The following is a 21,742-nucleotide window of genomic DNA, read 5'->3' on the forward strand; positions in this document are numbered from 1 at the left end:
CGTATCAAATCATCAAACATTAAAAGCTCTCTACTTTTCCACCTAAGCAGTCGTTTGCGAGCGGTATCAATGATACATTGTTTGTTTCCCTGCGGCTCAACTCATCCATATATTGTTGTCTGCTGATAAATTGTTATGTTCTCGCGAAACAGAAATATCCCTTATATTTATACTGGCCTTATGTTAAACGTCCGATCTGACTTCTGCCTCAGGGATTACGTAAGACTCTAACAATAGTCATTAGCAATCAATCACGCGAATTCCAGTGGACAGTAGACGCCTTGACTGCGAAAATTGTAAAATCGGCCCTTGCGGTGAAATTGTGGAATCTAATGGAAACGGGTATAGGATTAAAGAGTCGATCGTGATCGATTTAAGTTTCGTTTTTAGCCATGGTAATACACGTCCGAACGAAGCCGCAGCCACGTTGGAAGAGACCGCGAGATGAACGTGAACATAGGGTTTTATCGAAATTGCAAGCGATACGTTGATGGCTGTGGTCGGCGGCACGCGCTAGGAACACGATGGGGCAATTGAAAAGAGCGCGAGTTATTGCGGGAAATGTGAGGGAATCGAACCACAATTGCTCCTGCCGGGCACGCCACACATTGTGTGGAGTTTGTTGTCGATGTCATTTGTGGCTTCCACATCGTTGTGCTAACATTAAACAAAGAACTTAAAACTGGGAACTTTAGGTCTTTAATGTTTGGTTAGTTCAAACTTAACTTCTAAAATTCCGGATACATGATCACTATTGTATCCAATAAAAACATAAATTAATGCACATACATTATGTATATCATATAACCAGAAAATGTAAAGGGACGGTTTGCTAACAACGAACATTGATAAACTTCTACGGCAAGGGTCAATTAAGCGCATTCGGTGCAGCTCGTCAGCTGCGTCATTATGTTATGAATCTTCCGGACCTCATGTCCTGTCGGTTATTAACCCTTACCGTTCATTAGCGGCTTCCGTTGGACACGCGTTGCGTATTGAGGTGTATGGGATGTTGTGACACGGAATCTAGTACCGTTGTCGTGAATATCATATAATATTACGGAATCATTACCAATCCGATACCGATATATAAGTATATATACTATGATCATTACCAAACCATACGATATTCAGTATTAATATGAAACAAAATAATACATATGTTTTAAAAAACTTTGTACATAGAACGTTTTTATAATTTATATATCATATATAGTGTTGTAAGTTTTTCTAAGTTATAATCCTGTTTTTTTGGTAAATATTGAAACCATTAATAATAATATTAAAAATATACACACATAATTCAAGGCACGCGCACGAACAAGGCGTTAAGCAAGAGGATTAATATATTGGATCCGCTACCGGGCGTTTGTGCCACAGAATTTTAATCGAAGGAGTTCAGATGACGCCGAAACGGAAAAAAAGAGAACAAAGAACAAGCTCCTTGACTGATCACGTCACGCGTCGCCGAGTCCGAAGGATTACCTGTCGAATTTTGATAGCGGAATTACGATATGTCTGATTAATTCAATGAAGCGGGTATTGTATTACCTTTTTTGTGTCTCGAACTCGTGTGCAATGATTGATCGTTTTGAGTTTATTTTCATCAATACATTCTTAAACCGTTTCATGTTACTTAAACGTTGAAGTCGAATTTTCGGTGCTCATCAGTTTGCATGACATTTACAAATTAGGTACGAGTAAAAAGTAATGAAGAGACTGCATACACCTATATCTTTTGCTTAACATTTGCAAATTGTAATTGTATGAGTTCAATTGTGTGTTCATTTCAAGGTATCCTTACATAAGTATATACAGATATGTATATTTATTAAAACTTAACACAAATTGCATAAGGAAGACATGATTAAATATTCAATTCAGCAGTTAAGCTAAATAAATCAATTTTGAAGACATATAGCATGAAGTAAGTTTGAAAGCAAGGAAGTATATGGGTTACTTTTTTACCTAACATCTCACCTATTCTCCCCTCTCAAACACATGAGCAAAAGCTTCCTGGAATGGGAAGTCAATTCTGAACTCTATAGATACTTTATAAATTGATAAGCAACAAACGTTCGATATTATGATTGATTACCTACAAGGTATTAATATTGTATGCATTACTCATACTAAGTGGAACACGTTCGATGCATTTAGATCAAAGATACATTTCACTATATTTTTTTTTACCGTGTAAGATCTATTGTAACAATGACTGATACATTAATCGGATACGCAATCCGTCACTCGTGGGAAGATCGAGATAAGAACGTACTTTCATCCGATCACACGTGATTAAAGCGAGTACAGTACGAGAACGCTTACGGCGAGTCACGTATTCATAAACAAAGAAACAAACAAACAAGAGTTCCAAATAACTTAACCGCATAGTCACTAAATTTTTGTATCTTTTTTACATATTTCTAATTTTGTTTTTTAAATCATTATAAACCTTATCTCGTCGCTATTTAGTTTTAATTTTAATTTAAATATCTAACGGATATACCTACATACGGATAATGAATCTTCGACATTATTCTTATTTTGAAATGATCACCGAAATAAAATGCCACAGACACCGCGCTGCCAATATTGGTATCTAAAGTGACATATACCTTAAAAAATAATCCGAAACAAACTATATTTAATTTATTTCAAAATGAAATGTAAAACATACATTTGGAACGAAAATAACTGCTTATCTAAGTATCGGTATTTCGTTGATGGAATGTGTGTATTTTATATGTATAGACATGAAAACTCTCAAAACGAAAATATAAAAATTACAAATCTGTAAATACGAGTATCTAATATGATTTATCTATAAATATGGTTTTATATAACATTGATATCGTTGACAATGCACATGCTTCCGAAGAAGTTCTCAAACTCAAATAAGAAAGTTCCAGACATGAAAATATAATAACAATATTTGCTTTAGCCACGACCCCACTCGGGAGTTTCCAGCTAAGGGTAATAAAACTCGAACAAAACGATTGATACGTACTATATATATATAGCCTGCATGACACGCCTGCATCGTGGGTATCCAAGTGGAGATATCGCCAAAACTTCCCTAATACACGTGAAACGGCTAGGGATCACGCAGGGAGAAAAATATTATAACATGATTAAATGTTATCCTAAATAAATACAACTATATAAAATTGTAGTGTCTATCTGTGATTCTAAAACAACTGCCTATTTTTAAGTTAATATGGCTATTCGCGAGTTAAAACCATTTAATCATTTCAATATTTTAATTCAAACAAGCGTTATGTAATCTAATGTGTTATGTAGGTTCTTGTATTTAAGATTTTGAAAGATTTTAGAGTCACAAGCCTCGGGTTCGAACCCACGACCTTAAGATATGCGGCTTTATAAACTAGCTACTAGACAAAGTTTAAAATTAAAACACATAGCCGATTCAACTTAGTTACCATAGTTTATAATAAATTACAAATCCGAAATAGTCTTAAGCACATACAAGGAACAGTTACTACGTGGATAAGTCTAGGACCAAATACACAGAAATAGCCATTTACGTTGCCGCAGTCGTAAATTATAAGTATTGAAAACGTGGGCGTCATTTTGAGAACAATTATAGCGTTATGTTTGGGTTGCTATTTATATTGAAGACTACGAAATATCACGTACACGTTTTACGAATTTAGTCTTATATGTTGACGAGTAGTAATGTATATAGTGTCAAAATTAATGCATTGTGTTATCGCTATTACTTTCTATTTATGCGATACAAAATATAAATTTATTTTAATTATATTTAAAAATTAAAAAAAAAAAGATAAGAATCTGATAAAGACTATTTATAAAAAAAAAAAAAGTAAATAACGTTTTTTGTTATAAATATTATACTAATTCACATAAATGATTATATTGCAATATTAAATTACATAGCATAACGACATTACAAATAACGAGCATTATAATCGACGTGTGTGGCAACTGGTAACATCGAGTAGTTTTACCTTCGTCCCAATAAAAGTTTGTTAAGCGATCGTACAATTACACAATGCTTGGTATTTTTCTTTCGGATGTTAACTTACTGATGACAGAAAGATAAATATCGCTGTGTTACTATTCATACGCAGTACGAAGTTTATGAGTAAAGTCGTTAATATCTACTAGCGCTGGATAGTTTGGTTGCTTGTTAACGGTTTTTGTGTATTGATTTCTTTAACTAAATATGCTTGTAACTTCGTCTAACGCGTGTATTGTTTTCCACACGATTCTATTCGCGTCGAATCAATACTTTAAATTTTTTATACTTAGCTTCAATTCACATTTGGCGGTAATGTCAACAATACGGGAATTGTTTTGACAATGAGCCGCAAGTATTGTCAGTGTTACATAACGCTTCGACGGAGTCTAGGTGGATCGGTGCGAGTTGGCGATACGTCATTTCATTGCCAGCCGCCGTACAGACAACATGTCTAGAAACTGTCTTACGACTCGTTATTATAATTGAGTTAAAAGTTATTAGTAAATCGCTTGAGATAGTTAGTTAGAGTTACCCGTAACCATCACCCGCATATAACGTCTGATGGAGAGGTCATCCGCTCACATCGACGACCTGATTACCCCTATACGTCTATATGCCTATACATTAATACCAAATGTTATCGTAACGAAAATATTATTATATAATTTAGGAACACAAAAAAAAAAATCGCAAATGGGTCACGTGACAGACGTCACGACCAATATAGGTTTAATTTTTACCATTCCTCATATTATCCTATTTGTTATTAACCATCACTGTCATGTTCCTTGTGTATAATTATATTGGCATTCAGTTTAGAAACAGCATCATAGCAATACAAAGTATTGCTTTTTGGCAGCAGAATAAGTGATAGATGGATGGTGAAAACATAGCAAAATAGACAATTAAAATTAATATAAAAGTACATATACTATGATTTTTTTTTTGTATTAAAAAAAGAGAATAGAAGGCATAAAACGACGTCGGCCCGCAGAACCCGTCATCCATAAACCTACCCACTAACGCTTACGAGACCGTAGACAATCGTCCTAGATAAAGAGAATCTCCTACGTATTTTACTTCGCTATCCAGCACCGATGACATTTACGATTCAACTATGTCCGTTATACAAAAAGACTATATTGTTCGACGTCTTAGTATCATTCTATATCTGGGGTACCGTTACGTCACTTAATACGTGGATAGTAAACTGTTATTAGGATCGTGTATACAAACCATGTTCCGAGCCGAAATGGCCTAGTGGTTAGAACGCGTGAATCTTAACCGATGATCGTGGGTTCGCACCCGGGCAAGCACCACTGAATTTTCATGTGCTTAATTTGTGATTATAATTATTTGAAGATGAAGGAAAACATCCTGCATGTGTTTAATTTCATTGAAATGATGGCACTTGTGTATTCTACCAACCCGCATTGGAGCAGCGTGGTGGAATAAGCTCTAAACCTTCTCCTGAAAAAGGGAGAGGAGGTATTAGCCCAGCAGTGGGACATTTACAGGCTGTTACTGTATACAAACCATGTGGCCTGAAATACTAGTTCCTCTGAAATGTAAAAGCCTCCGTTTGTTATTTCTTTACTGTAATATCCTTTACTTGTCCACTGACTTTGCTGTTTCGAATCATATTTCATTCTAATATAATTCAACTTATTATTATTTTAACATATTTTATTCAGTTTAAATATTCATATGTTTTCATCGTTTTAATATTACTATTTATAAATTAAAAAATGATATAATAAATTATGCTGACTATATTTCTGATTAAGCATTAGAACGTAAATGTATTTCACTTTTTATAGGTCGTAAGCGTATTTTATGTTAATATTTCAGTCGAGTCTGACCTTCGAACATAAAATATCTAGATCAAGGTAAATTTTAATGTGTAGCCCGGCCCGGCCGTGACCCCAGTCCCCGGTCCCCGGTAGTGGTCTAGCGTCCGGATATCTTTACTAACGTCCCACCCAGATTTTGCAACGAGGATAGGCAGGCGAGCTCTCATTTTATGTAAAACCTTCTAAAACATTTTTTAATATATTTACAGTTCTTACACGGATTCAGTCGAAACCTATTCTTATTTACTAAATTGTTAAAAATGTAATAAAAATCGAATACACAATCATAGCGGTGGTAATAATAAAAATACGAACAAAAACAATAGCAGTAAATCAAAGCGCACCAGAAGGCCACTCGACGTCTCTGCTCGCGACCCGGCAGCACTCCGGGGAAATCGTGAACGCCCACTCTTACCAACCACAAAAGCAATACTTAAAAATAAAAATTTAAACTACAAAATACTCTTCATATTCCTATTCTATAATTGAAACGTTAAAAATTAATGTACCGAAATCAGATGTTTTAAATCAGCCACAAAAAAATGTAATCAAATTCATAAATTCTAACAAAAACCTTAAGAACATTTATATACTTCAGTCATATTTAATGATATCCAAAGAATATAAAAAAAAGTCAGTCAAAATGAAAAATATCTAAAGAAAGAAATCTAAATGTATTTGAAATTAGAGAGATAGCAAGACTTATATGACTAGACAACATTTATTATAAACATGTCCAGGAAAGAAGTGATAATTATAGATATAACTTTTTTTGTACAATGCGCGAACAAGATGAGCAAGATAATACACGCCGCCATTTCATACACTCACAGGACGTGGTGTAGCGTATAATTAATCAAATAGAACGTGCTATTTTAATTAATGCCATTAGATAATTCTTGTAAATTGAACGAACGCACGTGCCGACTATCTGTACCAGCTATATTACTGTAGATACTCGTATTACTCTATCTATGGTACAATCTGAGCGTGAATAAGAAACAACACATGTGTTATAAACTTATAATTATATAAAACGTATGGTAAGAAATATTACAAGTATGTAATAGTATCTTTAGTATTAACGCGCGCTAATTTTATACGCTTTCAAACTTTATCCACAGATGAAATCGGTGTCCGACCAGGTATCCGAAAGTTCGTCCGAATATATAACACACGTCCTACACTATAGAGTCCAAATCTCCGTTAATATGCGTTACGCAACGCATTCGATATCACATTACAGGGTAAATGATCCGACCTTCGCACGCTTCACTGGACTTTCCCGCAACACGACCTCACAATCGATATACGGATGGTGAGCTTTAATCTACTATCAATATCTAAGCATCGACCGATTAGTTATTTTGATATATATTCAGTGAACAAAATACATTTCATTTATTTACCATTAAATTAGGATCAACTATTCGCAGTAAATAACAAAGACGCGGTTATATTTTCCAATAAATCTTGAATGTGTATGTGAAAGTATATTTTTATTAATAATCTCTTTCATCGCATCGATGTTGATGTTAAAAATAACGATATTTTTTTATTTGAATCGGCGTCAATGCCATTAGCCGTGCACACATCGCAATATTTAAAAGTGTCGGGTATTGCGTATAACGATTTGACACTTTCATATTCGTTAGATGAAGCGAAAGCAAGAGGTGCGACCCTTCGTGACCTACTGTTTAACAGATTCGAATTTAACGATGCGGTGCTAATTGCACCATCGAAAGCGATTTACGGACACTAATCACGAATCAAGAACGTGAAACGAACGAGACATAGACGCTAGAGGTGTTGAAATAAAGTTCAATTTGCTTAGAATATATAATAAAACATACATTTAAAAGGATTATAAATTTTAATGAATAACAATCAAATAAAAATGAAAACACATATACAATTAGATTATACAATAAATTAGAACAATCCATTGCAGACGTGATCTTTACCCAAACGGTGAACGCTAGTGGAGTTCACATACAATAAAAACAAGTAGCGGTAGCCTAAATGAGATTCAATAAGATGAATCAAAGGTAACTTGATGAATTTACTATTTACTAGTCATCACTATCCTATCTTCACATTTATTTACCTCTAAACTAGATATTATAAACTTTTTTTGTGCTCTGATTGTAAGAAATGTTTTCATAACCCCTTTTCTTTTTATTTTGAAACAGATTATTGATTTTAGGTTGTTTATACCTATATATAGCTGCCTAGCGTAGAAATAGCATCGTTGCTCGAGTTTGATTATATATGGAATTTGCTTAAATAGGTGTGGTGGCAATGGGTCCCGCATAATATATTTACCTAATGGATTGGCTCCTTAGTGATTTAAGAAACTTATTCTAAGTCAAAACTTGAAAATGTTAAAAATGTTAAAATAATAAAGCGGGCATAACAGTACGTCTTAGTCGAATAAATATTTAATTTAAACTTTGAAGAATATAAATATTAATTCTTATAGTTGAGTAGAAAACGTCCATGATTTAATACAAGCTTTTTTTAAAAGCTGACAATGAATGATAGTTTCTTATTCAAAGTAAATATTACCAAAGATATTTTATTTCCAATAACATGTCAATATACTGTTAAGAAAATAACTGAATAAAAACTTGATAAATAAACATATATATTATATATATTTAGAATAACAATCGATCATGTTTGCCAATGAAGTTATAGCATCACCGTACATTTCGAATTAGGTATTCAATAAAAACAATAAATGTGGAATCTTGTTATATATTAACTAATATTAAATCTTACATTATTGGCGTTACAAACATAACAAATAACGCGATATGAAAAAAGGGAGACCTTTGTATATTTATATATTTATTAATTTAACTTGACATTTAAGATAGTTTCAAATTTAACAAAAAATATTCAAATATTTTATATACTAACCTTATTGATAAATGGTGTCGATAATTTTTTACCTATTTCTTTGTAGAAAAAATAATGTTAGTCTGGTATGTAGAATGTTGACCATGACATCTCTTAGAAAAAATTACAAGGTCAGTCTGTTGATCAGATTGAATATTACTAAGGACAATAAATATTTAGAACACGCCGCTCGTTAATAGTACCAGTTACACTATCAAAAGTGAATTGGCACTAATTATATAAATACATATAATTAATATGGTAGCTGCTCGTATAAAATTAATAATTTGCAATGTTTTATTGAGCATAAAAAAAAACTACCAACAGGATTGATGAAATAGAAAAGTGATTTGATCACAAATAGTATAAAACCTAGTAACAGGATAATAACACTTTCGTTTAGCGATAATATCATTACAGCACTCAGGAGCGAAACATCGAGCGGGAATCAATCGCTTCGAGAGAGTAGAGGGGCAACTTTCTCAGCGCTCTCATATCGGCGTGTACAACCGGTGTTGCGTACGAGTTTTATGTTATAGTGTGAAACGACGAGCGATTATGCCAAATATTGGACATTACAATCATCAACTAAATAACATTTTATTAGTTCACAGACATAAATTCACTAAACTGAATTGATAATTTGGACATTGACACCGTTTACGATCAAAGACATCTATGATCAAAACTTATGCATATTATTTATGGTTTTACGTTTGCTTAGTAAAATAAAATGAACGGACAAATCTTTAGAAAACTTTATAATGTCGAAATTTCAATTCGAAAACGGAATAAGAAAACAAAACAACATACGATGCACCGCTCGAACATTCAACTTGTCCCATACCTGGTCGGGTGCAAGAACATCGAGAAACGCAACACTATCTGCTTTCTCTCCAGTCGCAAGCGCAACAGCTTTATCGGTCCGCGCCCATTGAAACCGCCCGGTGAAAATTATGAAATCACAAAACCCGCGGCACTAATCCATCCGTCATAATGATATGGAAAATATTGTACCTTCATGAATACATACATTTTATTCAATACGAGATCAGAGAGGCAAAGTGGAAAAAAATATACAACTTAATAAGTATTTAAAGACTCTTCACAAAAAAAACGACTCTTAATCAAATTAACAAGCTTAAAATTGCATTTCGAACGAGTTCAAGCCGAGTGTATGAAAGAAAGGAGTCATCGACCGCTTAATGAAATGTTTTCAGATAAATATGGTATATTCACGTGGGATGATTAAGATTCGATTATCTATTTTTATAAATGAAGATGTTTATTTAAACGTAAATACATATTCGAAAATTAAACATCCATGTGTTAAACGACGTCATACTAGAAGTCGATCAATACAAGTATAATTTAACAATTTAAAATGTAATCATTCATAAACGTTTTAAGTGTAGAGCATTTTTAATAAAGTGGCCAGTAATAAATTATAATAGGAAGCACAATTGTAGCAAGTGAATTATAAAAGCAGACCCGATCGGACTGAACCAGTCCTTATCGCTTTCAATCCTGAATACTTCATTAGATGACTAAACAGAACTCGTCATAAAGGAGTAAACGTAGCAAAAACCGCGCCTAACGCAACTGCATTCACATTCAAGATCATTTTGCTCTCACTTTATACACTTAAAATAAATACTTATTTCTTTTCGAAGAAGTCAATCATTTGGCACTCAGCATATCAAAAGGATAGTTAATTTATGCTTTGATTTTTTTTACGTCAATTTAATATTTTCTATGATCATTCGTTGTTATATGAAGTTAAACCATGAGCCGTACGATAATTTAAAAAGTTACATAAATAAAAATATAAATATTAGAATATTTTAAATTAAGTTTATTAAAATTACAAGGATAAGCATAATCTGCGGAATCACTATCAGAGCATTGACCCAACCGCTGCATTTAGATGATAAGCCATTTTAAATGAGAATATCGTAATGACCGTCATTTGTCCTCATGACAAAAATATACCTTACAGTGCAGACATATGAAGATCACATATTGCTGCGATAAAATAAAAGTCCAACAGCACTGGCTGGAACATTTGCTAATTTGGGACGTAGAATTAATTATAATTATCAACGACATTTTATACTGAATTTTAGAATCACCTTCAGATATTCAAGTTAAAATTCCCACGCCTTGAGCGTATCTATATTACTCTATTCTCATAATGTGAATATTTCTAGCATTCCAAGTGAGACATTTCAAAGTACCGTACAAAACTAATCCACGGCGAATCATATCATAATGCGATAGGTAGTAAGATCTCAGATGACGAATGCTTTCGCGAGTGAAATCTTGGGTGAAACCTCTATCGGATACGAGACTGCTTTCTACCCCGCCTCCTGTCGTCCAGAAGAAAACTCGGCTTGTACATGAAAAGCAATAAGCCAATATCTATTTTCATTTGCTTGAAATAATTAGTGTTTACTTTAAAAAAATATATATGTCAAATAAGTCAGACGCATAAACCCGTTAAGTTACTACAACGGTGAATTTTATAGCTTAAAAAGTAATATAAAATTAAAAATACTAGATTTATTTAATTAGACACTAACATTTTATGCCTTTTTTATGATTTAACATATAAAATTTGGGCATAATCTAAATAACAAAATATGTTGGATATAAATAAACATGAAGTAATAAAAAGAGATTAGCGTTTAATTTAATAGTTAAGATCAGAATTAATGGAAACAGCTAAATTACAGCTAGAAATAATATCTCCGTAGAATATAATCGAGATAACAGCCACTAGAGGATCTTCAAAGTACAGGAAATACTCAAATAGTTGGAGTTCCTTATTATATTACAATGTTGTGTTATATACATAATTTGCGACTTCGCTATTGTACTGTAGGCGTGTTTACTCTGAAACGTCTTCGACACCCGGTCGTTCCCAAGGTCAAACGCCACGTGCGAGTTTTATGGCGTTGTGTGCACTGCTTTGTTACGGCTCCATGGTTTTATACATAAATATTCAAAGTCAATAAATATTAAAACTACACATGACGTCAAGGAAATACAAATATTTGTAAATATGTTTCTGTTTATACGTCACCTTGGTGTATTTCATGGTCTATCGCCTAATTTCCATAACCAGTAGACATTAATTATTATTATTAAAACGCTTATATCGTTCTCATGAATATTGAATACTTTTAGAGAGATTGACATTAACGATAAGATAGTTGATTGAAGTCGAAAAACTGTGCAACACTCGTCGTAAAAAAAACCATAACATTAGATTCCCGTTAGAACAGTTTTAAAGGGAAACTTTAAATAAATTAAAATATTATATGTTCACTATGAAATATTTCAGTTTAACTGTACATTTTGCTGTACATAATAAAGACGGCTATCTGATAGACTGTCGCACTATATTACTACTAGTGGCAAAATGTACTCCTGTAAGTTCTATTGAAGCTGTGCTGCAAACATCTAAATAAAAGAGAATTGATAAATATATTATCCAGTATTGTTTGATCTTTAACTATATATATATATATACACAACTATATATATATATAAACAGCGTTTGCTCAGTGTTCAAAATTCGACCATGAATATTGAAAATTGAATTTGAAAACCTATATTAATGTTATTATGTTAACCTAACAATATCAATTTTCATGTTTGCACATATTTTTTTTTTATAATACGACTGCACGTCAATAGCTGACAGGAAAATTAAATCGGTTGACAAATAGAGGAGAAAAAATTATTGAACTGTTTTGTCTATTTATCGATTTCGTTACAAATCCCACTCCCCCATATCAAAATATATTCTAACCAAAAATATAATACTCTATCGAATACAAAGTTCAAATTGCATTTAATAAATATTTTTCTTCGTGTTTAAATGTATATAAGTATTAAATTGTTTATTGAATGTTTTAGACTATTTCTTATATGGTCAATCAAAAAATCCAAATTGAGAGATAGTCTAGGAAAGATAAAAGGTGTAATTTGCAAATCATTACAGCGTCAAAGTTGCTGAGATTTGTTGATTAAAAAACTGTTCGTAATTACTATGTCATTTTATTAGGTAACGAGATACGACCTAACAAGAGAGTCAGCAAAAAAACTGTTATCTTGAGTACACTCAAAAAATGTACACTTCGAATTCAAGGAAATTAGTCTCCATTTGAGAAGACTTACTACCGGTTTCTCGAAGACTAATCGAGTAGCTGATCTTGTTACGCCGCTGACGATGTTATTTAACATTTAATTTTGATTGGATTGCAGAAACTTTGTTTAACATGATTTTATCAACGATTAATTAGTCGCTTCGTTAATTTTTACATTGTAGTCTATTTAATGCTGTTATTGTTTAAAACTGCGACGTATTTGTATAATCATAGGAATATTAGTGACAATTAATAAAACGCACTTATTATCTTATATATGATAAGTTATTGTTTTATTAATAGCCGACGAAGTGGCTCTTTTCACGTTATAGTTTTACTGCGTTATATTCCCTTTGGTGTATAATCTGAACACTTTAAGGATACACACTTGATAGTGTTATATCTTATAATTTACACTATCATTTTATTTGATCATGATAAATAAATTCCTCCTTTTTGAAGGTATTTTTAATTAAGTCTCTCACGGATGTTACTATACAAATTTAGAAAATAAACATTTGTTCTGGCGTTGACGGTGTCCTTGTAACCGGGTGACGTGTATAAGCCGTCCAAGCAAACACTTTCGTTTTGGTATTTGGTACAGTTTATGGGTAAAAGCGATGCATTTTCCATCAGACAATAGAATTTGAAGTCTAAAATTTTCTTGGTGCACAGATAAATGAAATTTATTTGTTAGTCAACGAGAAGCGAATATATTTTTAAAATCTTAAAATCATAAGAAAACTAAGGCAGATTGTGCAGAAGACCGAAGAGTACAATCAGCCGCTGTGTATGGCATTTGTGGACTACGAGAAAGCCTTCGACTCCATCGAAACCTGGGCAGTGCTCGACTCATTGCAGAGATGTCATATCGATTGGAGATATATCGAGGTACTGAGATGTCTGTACAACGCCGCTACAATGACTGTCCACATCCAGGACTGTAAGACGAAGGCGATCCAATTGCGCAGAGGGGTGAGACAGGGGGATGTAATATCCCCGAAACTGTTCACCAACGCGTTGGAAGACGTTTTCAAAACGCTGGATTGGACTAGGTATGGAGTCAATGTAAACGGCGAGTACATCTCACACCTTCGATTTGCCGACGATATCGTCATCATAGCAGAGTCGCTGGAACAACTCACCGAAATGCTGCGTAGCCTGGGCGAGTCTTCCCGGTGTGTCGGTCTCGGCATGAACTTGGACAAGACCAAGGTCATGTTCAATAGGCATGTCGTGCCGGGACCGATATACGTCGAGGGCAAACCTCTCGAAGTTGTTAGTGAATATACCTACCTAGGACAGATTATACAAATCGGTAGGAACAACTTCGAGAAGGAAGCCGATCGAAGAATTCGCTTGGGATGGGCAGCATTTGGCAACCTTCGTCAAGTCCTCAAGTCGTCTATACCGCAATGTTTGAAGACGAAAGTCTTCAACCAATGCGTCTTACCTGCCATGACATACGGTGCCGAAACGTGGACACTAACTGCGGGACTAGTCCACAAATTCAAAGTCGCTCAGCGTGCTATGGAGCGAGCTATGCTCGGAGTATCTTTGAAGGATAAGATCAGAAATGAGATTATCCGGAAAAGAACCGGAGTCACCGACATAGCTTGCAAAATTAGCAGGCTGAAGTGGCAGTGGGCTGGTCACGTATGTCGTAGGACCGATGGCCGTTGGAGCAGACGAGTCCTAGAGTGGAGACCGCGAATCGGCAAGCGCAGCGTAGGGCGCCCTCCAGCCAGGTGGACCGACGACCTTAAGAAGGTGGCGGGCACCAACTGGATGCGGAAGGCGGAGGACAGGGAGCTTTGGCGCACCTTGGGAGAGGCCTATGTTCAGCAGTGGACAACGATTGGCTGTTGATTGATTGATTGATAAGAAAACTATGAAGTAATCCCTGAATTCAGTTTTTTTCATTCATTTATTTTCATTGCCGCAAGCTCCATATAGTCCAAGAAGTGGTACACGGTCGTAAAGCGTATTAAATTTGCTCCTCTTTGTGGACCGAGGTCGTTATTAGGTTGTTTGTCGATAACGATTATAGATAATTTTGTAGACGATTCCAATTAATATAAAGTTTGGTTGTTATCTATTTTTTTGGTGTTATCTTAAAAGAAATCGAGGGCGGGTCGCTAACTTCAGAGGCTAGATAAACTTACTGACGAGTGGAAATATCAGAGTAAGATTCGAATATAGGTCTTTTAAAGTGAAACTTTTTAAATTAAAATAAGCATCATTAGTCATCAACCGACGGAAGTCCACAAAAAAAAAAAAAACTTAAATTATTTATATGACATGTAATACTTATGATGTCTGAATCACCAGTTTGTACGTTTTGATAAATTAGAATATATTAGAACATATATTTTTCATGTGCTTAATTTGTGATTATAATTCATCTCGTGCTTTACGGTGAAGGAAAACATCGTGAGGAAACCTGCATGTGTCTAATTTCACTGAAATTCTGCCACATGTGTATTCCACCAACCCGCATTGGAGCAGCGTGGTGGAATAAGCTCCAAACCTTCTCCTCAAAAAGAGGAGAGGAGGCCTTTAGCCCAGCAGTGGGACATTCACAGGCTGTTACGGTTACGGTAGAATATATATGTCAGTCATATAAGAAGGAAATAATTAATTGATAAAATATTATCTGTTAATTAATATTGAAAGTAAAAAGTTATAAATAAATTTATTTCGCATTCGCAATGACCAACATCTAGATTTATACCAAATAAGTCACTATTTTATATATATATTTAACATTTAAGCGAAAAAAAGTTACATTCATAATTAGAGATATTAATAATTGAATTTGTATTTTCCATAGTAATATTATACAATCGCTTCATATTCTTTATAAAAAATGACATACCGATTGTATGAAATACTTGAATGGTATTACTTTCGAAATATTCGCCCACAGTTTGTGATATAAACTCGAATATTTCTTTTGTAAACAAACAACACAATAGCAAACGCGTAACCATAAGCTGTTACACGACAATAGAAAGTCGACTTGAATATTACGTAAACGGCTACGATATTAACAACGCGTTTCAGAATTTAAAAAAATAAAAAAACATTTCGTTACCGAATATCAATACCTTATTACGCTTATCGAGTCCATCTGGTGAAGATGGAACCATTGAATTGCTTTACGTAACACATTTGACATTCGATGAAAAATATACAAACGCTGTACACGGTTTTTTTTTTTAAATATATATTATGGGTAATCTTTTAACGAGTGCTCACATTTGCTCAATTAACCGAACACAAAATAAAACAACAAAACTTATCAGGGCATGATGGTTTTTTATTGTACAAAAATAGTGTGCAAGCGTGTAACTCGTGCCTCACGACGTACACAAACAAATAATAAACCTATATAATTTTTATGTATAAAATGCATTCACTCAGTAAGTTAGACATAGCCTATATTTGTTTACATTAATATTAAAGTGTATCGTTGAGTTTTACAGCTGTCACATCGTATATTGATCCCAAAACAAGTAGCGACACGACGTCGACGATGAATGTATACAGTAAAATAATGCATCCGATTCATTTCTAATCATTGCATTTGTTAATATTTCTTATCAATATAATACACAACCCCTCACCCTTTTACTTTTGGATAGAAGAAATGAGTTTCGCGTAAAAAAATTACGACCGGTTCATTATTTGAATAGCGATAATAACATGATATATAACGCAATCAACGGTCCCCGCTAATGCGCATTAAATCAGAATTTTTCTGTTGATAAGATACTGTAATAACTCCTCGTCCACGTCGAGCCTATCTTAGAGAAAAATAAAGCAAGAACCGATTTATCATGTCGTCCCACGCATGCGCCGAGCAATATAAGCTAACACAACACAAAAATAAAAACGTAGAATATACTAAACAGCCCATAGTGTGTAAAAGCCAACGATAGCGGTGTACCGAAGTACGAACCATGAATAACTTAAATTATATTCACATTATCTACATTATGAAACTTTATCTGGTATACCCATTGGACCCTTCCTCGAAGAAATACACGTAGATTTAAAGAAAACATTACTGATTCGCCGCTAATAACGTCTGTAGTTATCATTCGACGAAGTTTTATGAGAAAATTAGTATGATTTATGTAATAAAGGTGCGTGTTTTTGACATTAAAATACGAATATAGACACGTAAAATAATATATTTCTATTCAGGACTAAAATCTTTATATATTATAAAAAGACGATAAGAAAATTATAGTGTTCTTATGGACAGAAATTTAGTGTTAATGAACTGCTTGCTTGTACGACAAACAATGATAACAGAATGTTAAAAAAAATATCGTATTTTTTTATCAGCGCGTCTTCGTGTATCTAATTAATGTTAAAGTAAAAACGACGTCTTATTGAAACTAAAATATGGCTCTAATTTTTTATCACTATAAATTTCCATAAAAACTATACGATTACATCGGTAGCTGTACACTGTTTAAGTTTAAACTTTGAAGGCGCTAAAAGTCGACTATCATTTTTTAAATAAAAAAATAAAAATACATATAGTTTTGTATGAATTCGATGAATAATGTTTAAACTAAAAAATATATTATTTAAAAACAAACAAGATCGTGATATGAATGTATTGTTGAAAAATATGTAGCCGGTGATGTATGAATACCGTTCTATTAAATATTCAATTATGTGCAATAAAAAATATAATACAGTTGTTGCTTCTTGAGTATGATGGTAGAAAAAATTATGATAGCGCATAGATAGTTGTAATTTACGTATTAACGTGTAGTATTAAATTATAAATTAACAGCTTAGTATTTAAGGCCATTAGTTTTCAAGACCAGGAGGTCGTCAAGATAAACGGTTATGGTAAAAGTGAGCCACGAGTAGAAATGAAAAAAAAAGAGTCATTAACGCTATGAACCGGTGCGCACGAGGCGCCACCCGGAACGGAGTGCGGTGAAAACCTCGGGAAACCGCAATAGTGAGCACGCATCCGCAACCGTGTCAGTAGTGTGAAACGCTAATTGTAAATAAGTTAGGACAATACAATATTGAAACATTAATTATATTTATTACTGGCATAATAATCTTTACGTATTTATCACGCTCTTCATCAACATAACACTCCCAGAATTATATCTCCCACTAATGAACGACACAATTTAGTCATAACGGCGAATCACAACTTATAAAATTTCCAGACAAAGTTTCATTTCAGTTTCATAAACTATGGTTAAAAAATAAATTAATTATAGGATCTACAGGAAACCGATTCGGAGATCTCAATATCATAGGGTCGCGTTGAGACGCTCCGTGTTTGCCTCGCTATGAAAATTTGAGTCCAGCTCAAATGGCGAGCGTAAAGCCCCTGGACTGGTAATCATACGCTTCCAAATGTTATAATTATTATAAACATGGTCATCGAAGACCTCAGACAGAAACTAAGGCTAAATCACAAATGTTGCGCGAATTATCGCCAGTTAGTAGTGCCTTTATGCATCCCGAATCCATATTTCCACTTTTTTGATTATTGTTTGCACTCGACACCATCTTTTCACTACTCACTGCACTGTTTGCTTTCTGCTTTGTGTTTGTGTTCGCACATCTATCGTTAACGGCACTTTCACTTTTATCGTCGAAGAAAGAACGACGTTCGGAGGTCGAGGCCGGGGGCGAGGTCGAAAATAACTTAATTTCCAAGTCACGGTGTCCGTTTATCGAAGTAACAATCTCTGACGATATTTCCAAAGCCAATGGCGACCTAGGCTCTGGAAAACTGGTTCGTCTCGGAGGTGGGAATAAAGAATAAAGATTTGGAGCCGACATCGTGTCACTATTATTCACTTTTCTTTCCGGAACTCGCGCAGAAGGATCACTCCAACTTCTTCTTAACATCGTATCGGCGCCACGCCTGCCTAATGGACCGACAATTTTCATCGACTCTTCTAATTTCGTCGGGGCAAAATCTACACTAGAATTTTCATCCAATAAATGGGCTATTGAATCAGCATCCCAAATCTGTCCGACGGGATCACAATAACGACACTGACATGAACTGACAGCAGATTCTGACGGTGAAGCTGCCTCTACTAATCCAAAACGCGTAGCCTCCAAAGCTTCACCTAAAGCAGATACTCTATAAGTCTCTGGCGCTGGATCCGGGTAATCTAACACTTTTACGTCTAAACGATAGGGCAACGATATATCACGGCAATAAGATTCCTCGTAAACACCGTGCGCCGTTGACCCCATATTTGTAACTGCACAATGTTCGACATCGCCTAGATCCAATACTGCGGATGTTAATTCATGTGGTACCATATTATTGGGTTTTCTATCCTTTTTACGTCGCTTTCGCGGTTTTATGATTCTCGGCAGCATTGTTTCAGAATTCGTAGAGCCGGAACTTTCATCGCTCGCTACGCTAACTGCATCCGTGTTGTTGTTACGGCCGCTTCGTGATGGACGTGTTTGTTGTTGATGTTGTTGATGATGTTGATTTCTTGGCCTGTTGTTTTCAGACGCATCACCTCTGTCTTTCGTAAAATTTTCTGTATGTCCCACGGGGCGATGATTTCGTTGTTCAGGTATGGTAGTGTATTTTCTACGATCGTGTCTATTTTGTATTATAAGAGGAGCGCCCTGTGTATGCATCGCAAGCTTAGATACAGGGTTTTCACGAGGCGGCGGTGTACGTCCTGCCATAGATATAAGGGGTGCTCCTAGCCATGCATTCGGATGTGGTACACCATAGGGCGGATAATACGGTGGCGGGAAACCCGGTGCGGTGGCCGCATAGTGAGGGCGAGGGGCTTCGCGGCGCCCTAAGGCGGCGCGCTCGCCCGGACTCATTTCGTCTACGGGGTCGTTTAACCCATATTCGAGATAGTTATATTCAATGTCACGGCGAAATTCCGTGTTGCGACGCGATGTCGTAATCGTAAACTAACATCGGAGGCGCGTAAATCGTCGCGTGCGTTCGCCGCGATAGTCGGCTGAGGACTGAAGTGAATGAGCGCGAGCCGGCCGCGGCCAAGAACGACGAGTGGGAGTGCCGCGCCGCACCATGCGACTATCGCCGGCATGGATGCAGCGGAAAGCTTTACAACCCTAACCACAACGCAATTAAATCGTTGTTTACTTTTGTAGCGCTTTAAAAATAATTATCTCGTCGCTTAATACAATTAACTTTAAAGGTTAATGAATTGAATACATAACTGTTTGTCTAACTACAACTAAGTACCACTTTGGAAAAGACAAGTTTAACATAAACTTACTTTTAGGCAAATGAGGCCTGCTTTCTTAATCGTAATCGATTAAGAGATATATCTGCTTACCTAAAACAAAAATAAATTATTTTATTATTTATTTTTAAAACAAATGTATATTTTTTTGAGGAACGTATTTATCTTATTTTATAAATTCATAATATTGTTTTGTTCAAATCTAACATTAATATTAGCAATATAAAGGGAAGTTGTAAAAGTAAGTGAAAGTTGTACAAGTGAAGTGTAAATAAATTAAAAAATATATACTGAAAGACAAAAACAGCGATTGTAACGTAGCTAATTGGTTTAAAGGCGTGAATGACGATCATACAATAAACTAAAAACCTGCCCAGATTTTACACGGGTACAAATAATGTTTTATTTATTTAAATCTATCGCTCCAAGCGATATTTCCTCGGCTCGTGAATGACTATCAACCAACCAAATAGATGTTAGCCGACGTTCTATGCTTTTCAGTCGGATGCGTTTTTACAAACATAAACAGTATTCCGTATATTATATAAAAATTCCCATCCAAATTATAACGTTAATAATCTTTTTTTTAAAGGATAAAGACCTAAAACATCTTTTGTTTTATTTTGATAAGAGATTTAATGCTTTATTATTTATTAACCTATATTTTTATTTTTTATTATCATTTTACTCTCAGAACTGCTTTTCTCCAAGTTCTTTGAATTATCTGTTAACAAAGATTTCATCAGTTTGCTTGGATCCGGAAAAAAGCTAGTACTAGCATGATAGAAAAAGTTAGATAATCATTCGGATATTACCACAATTCATTGGATATAAATGTCATTTCCTGTATTTAAAATAGCTATTTCATTCATACATGAAGCATTTATAAACAAAGAATAAAATAACTTGGTAAAATATTTTGCTCGATTTGTTATAGATACATATAAGTATATTAAAAGTACCCGAATGACTAACTCAGCTTTCTCTCACAACCTAAGCCGGTTTGTCTAGATACAGACATATCAAAAGAAAGGAATATTGAGAATGTTGAAATTACAATAGACTTTTTTTTTCAACATCACAAAAAATATTTCGAAACAAAGACTTAGAAACAATTGTGACAAATACCCCACAAGAAACGTCAAATGGAGTTCTAAATGGAAATATATTAATTATTCTGTTGTGATTATAGTCGCTTATATTTTTAATAATTTATAAATACTTCCTTTTTTTAATAATCCAACAAAAGGCAATAAATATATCAAAATGATTTAAAATAAAAATAATATGTTATGAAGGAAAAAAGATAAAGACGGTCTTGACCTCTCGACCACAGAACCGAAAACTACTTCCTCGATATAATCTGTCGCAACATATTAGTAATAAAAAACAATTATTTCAACAACCAAATATTCAGACGTTTTAATTCATTTAATAAACGGCTATGTTTAAAAAAAACTTTAAACGACACAACACCAAGGAGATGTTTGTTTTTTTTTATTTAAAACATTTACATGTTATAGACAATAAGTATGTACATAACTTTGTAGCTATGTATCGATATTGATGAAA

General features: G+C 34.3%; 2 protein-coding genes across 3 annotated transcripts in view; both read right to left on the bottom strand.

The window, feature by feature from the left end:
- LOC126772810 (CCR4-NOT transcription complex subunit 6) overlaps positions 1–21,742 on the bottom strand; it is a 206,282-nt gene that overhangs the window by 140,017 nt on the left and 44,523 nt on the right. The gene's annotated exons all lie outside the window — the stretch shown is intronic.
- On the bottom strand, positions 16,219–19,977 carry LOC126772821 (uncharacterized). The gene has a single exon (XM_050493419.1). The coding sequence runs from the start codon at positions 19,776–19,778 to the stop codon at positions 18,357–18,359; it is 1,422 nt and encodes a 473-aa protein (XP_050349376.1). The 5' UTR covers positions 19,779–19,977; the 3' UTR covers positions 16,219–18,356.

Source organism: Nymphalis io, chromosome 13 (genome assembly GCF_905147045.1).
Source record: "Nymphalis io chromosome 13, ilAglIoxx1.1, whole genome shotgun sequence".
Taxonomy (NCBI): domain Eukaryota; kingdom Metazoa; phylum Arthropoda; class Insecta; order Lepidoptera; family Nymphalidae; genus Nymphalis; species Nymphalis io.

Bases quoted from the DNA above. Each gene is read 5' to 3' on its own strand.
- LOC126772821 (XM_050493419.1), bottom strand. From the start codon at position 19,778: ATGAGTCCGGGCGAGCGCGCCGCCTTAGGGCGCCGCGAAGCCCCTCGC.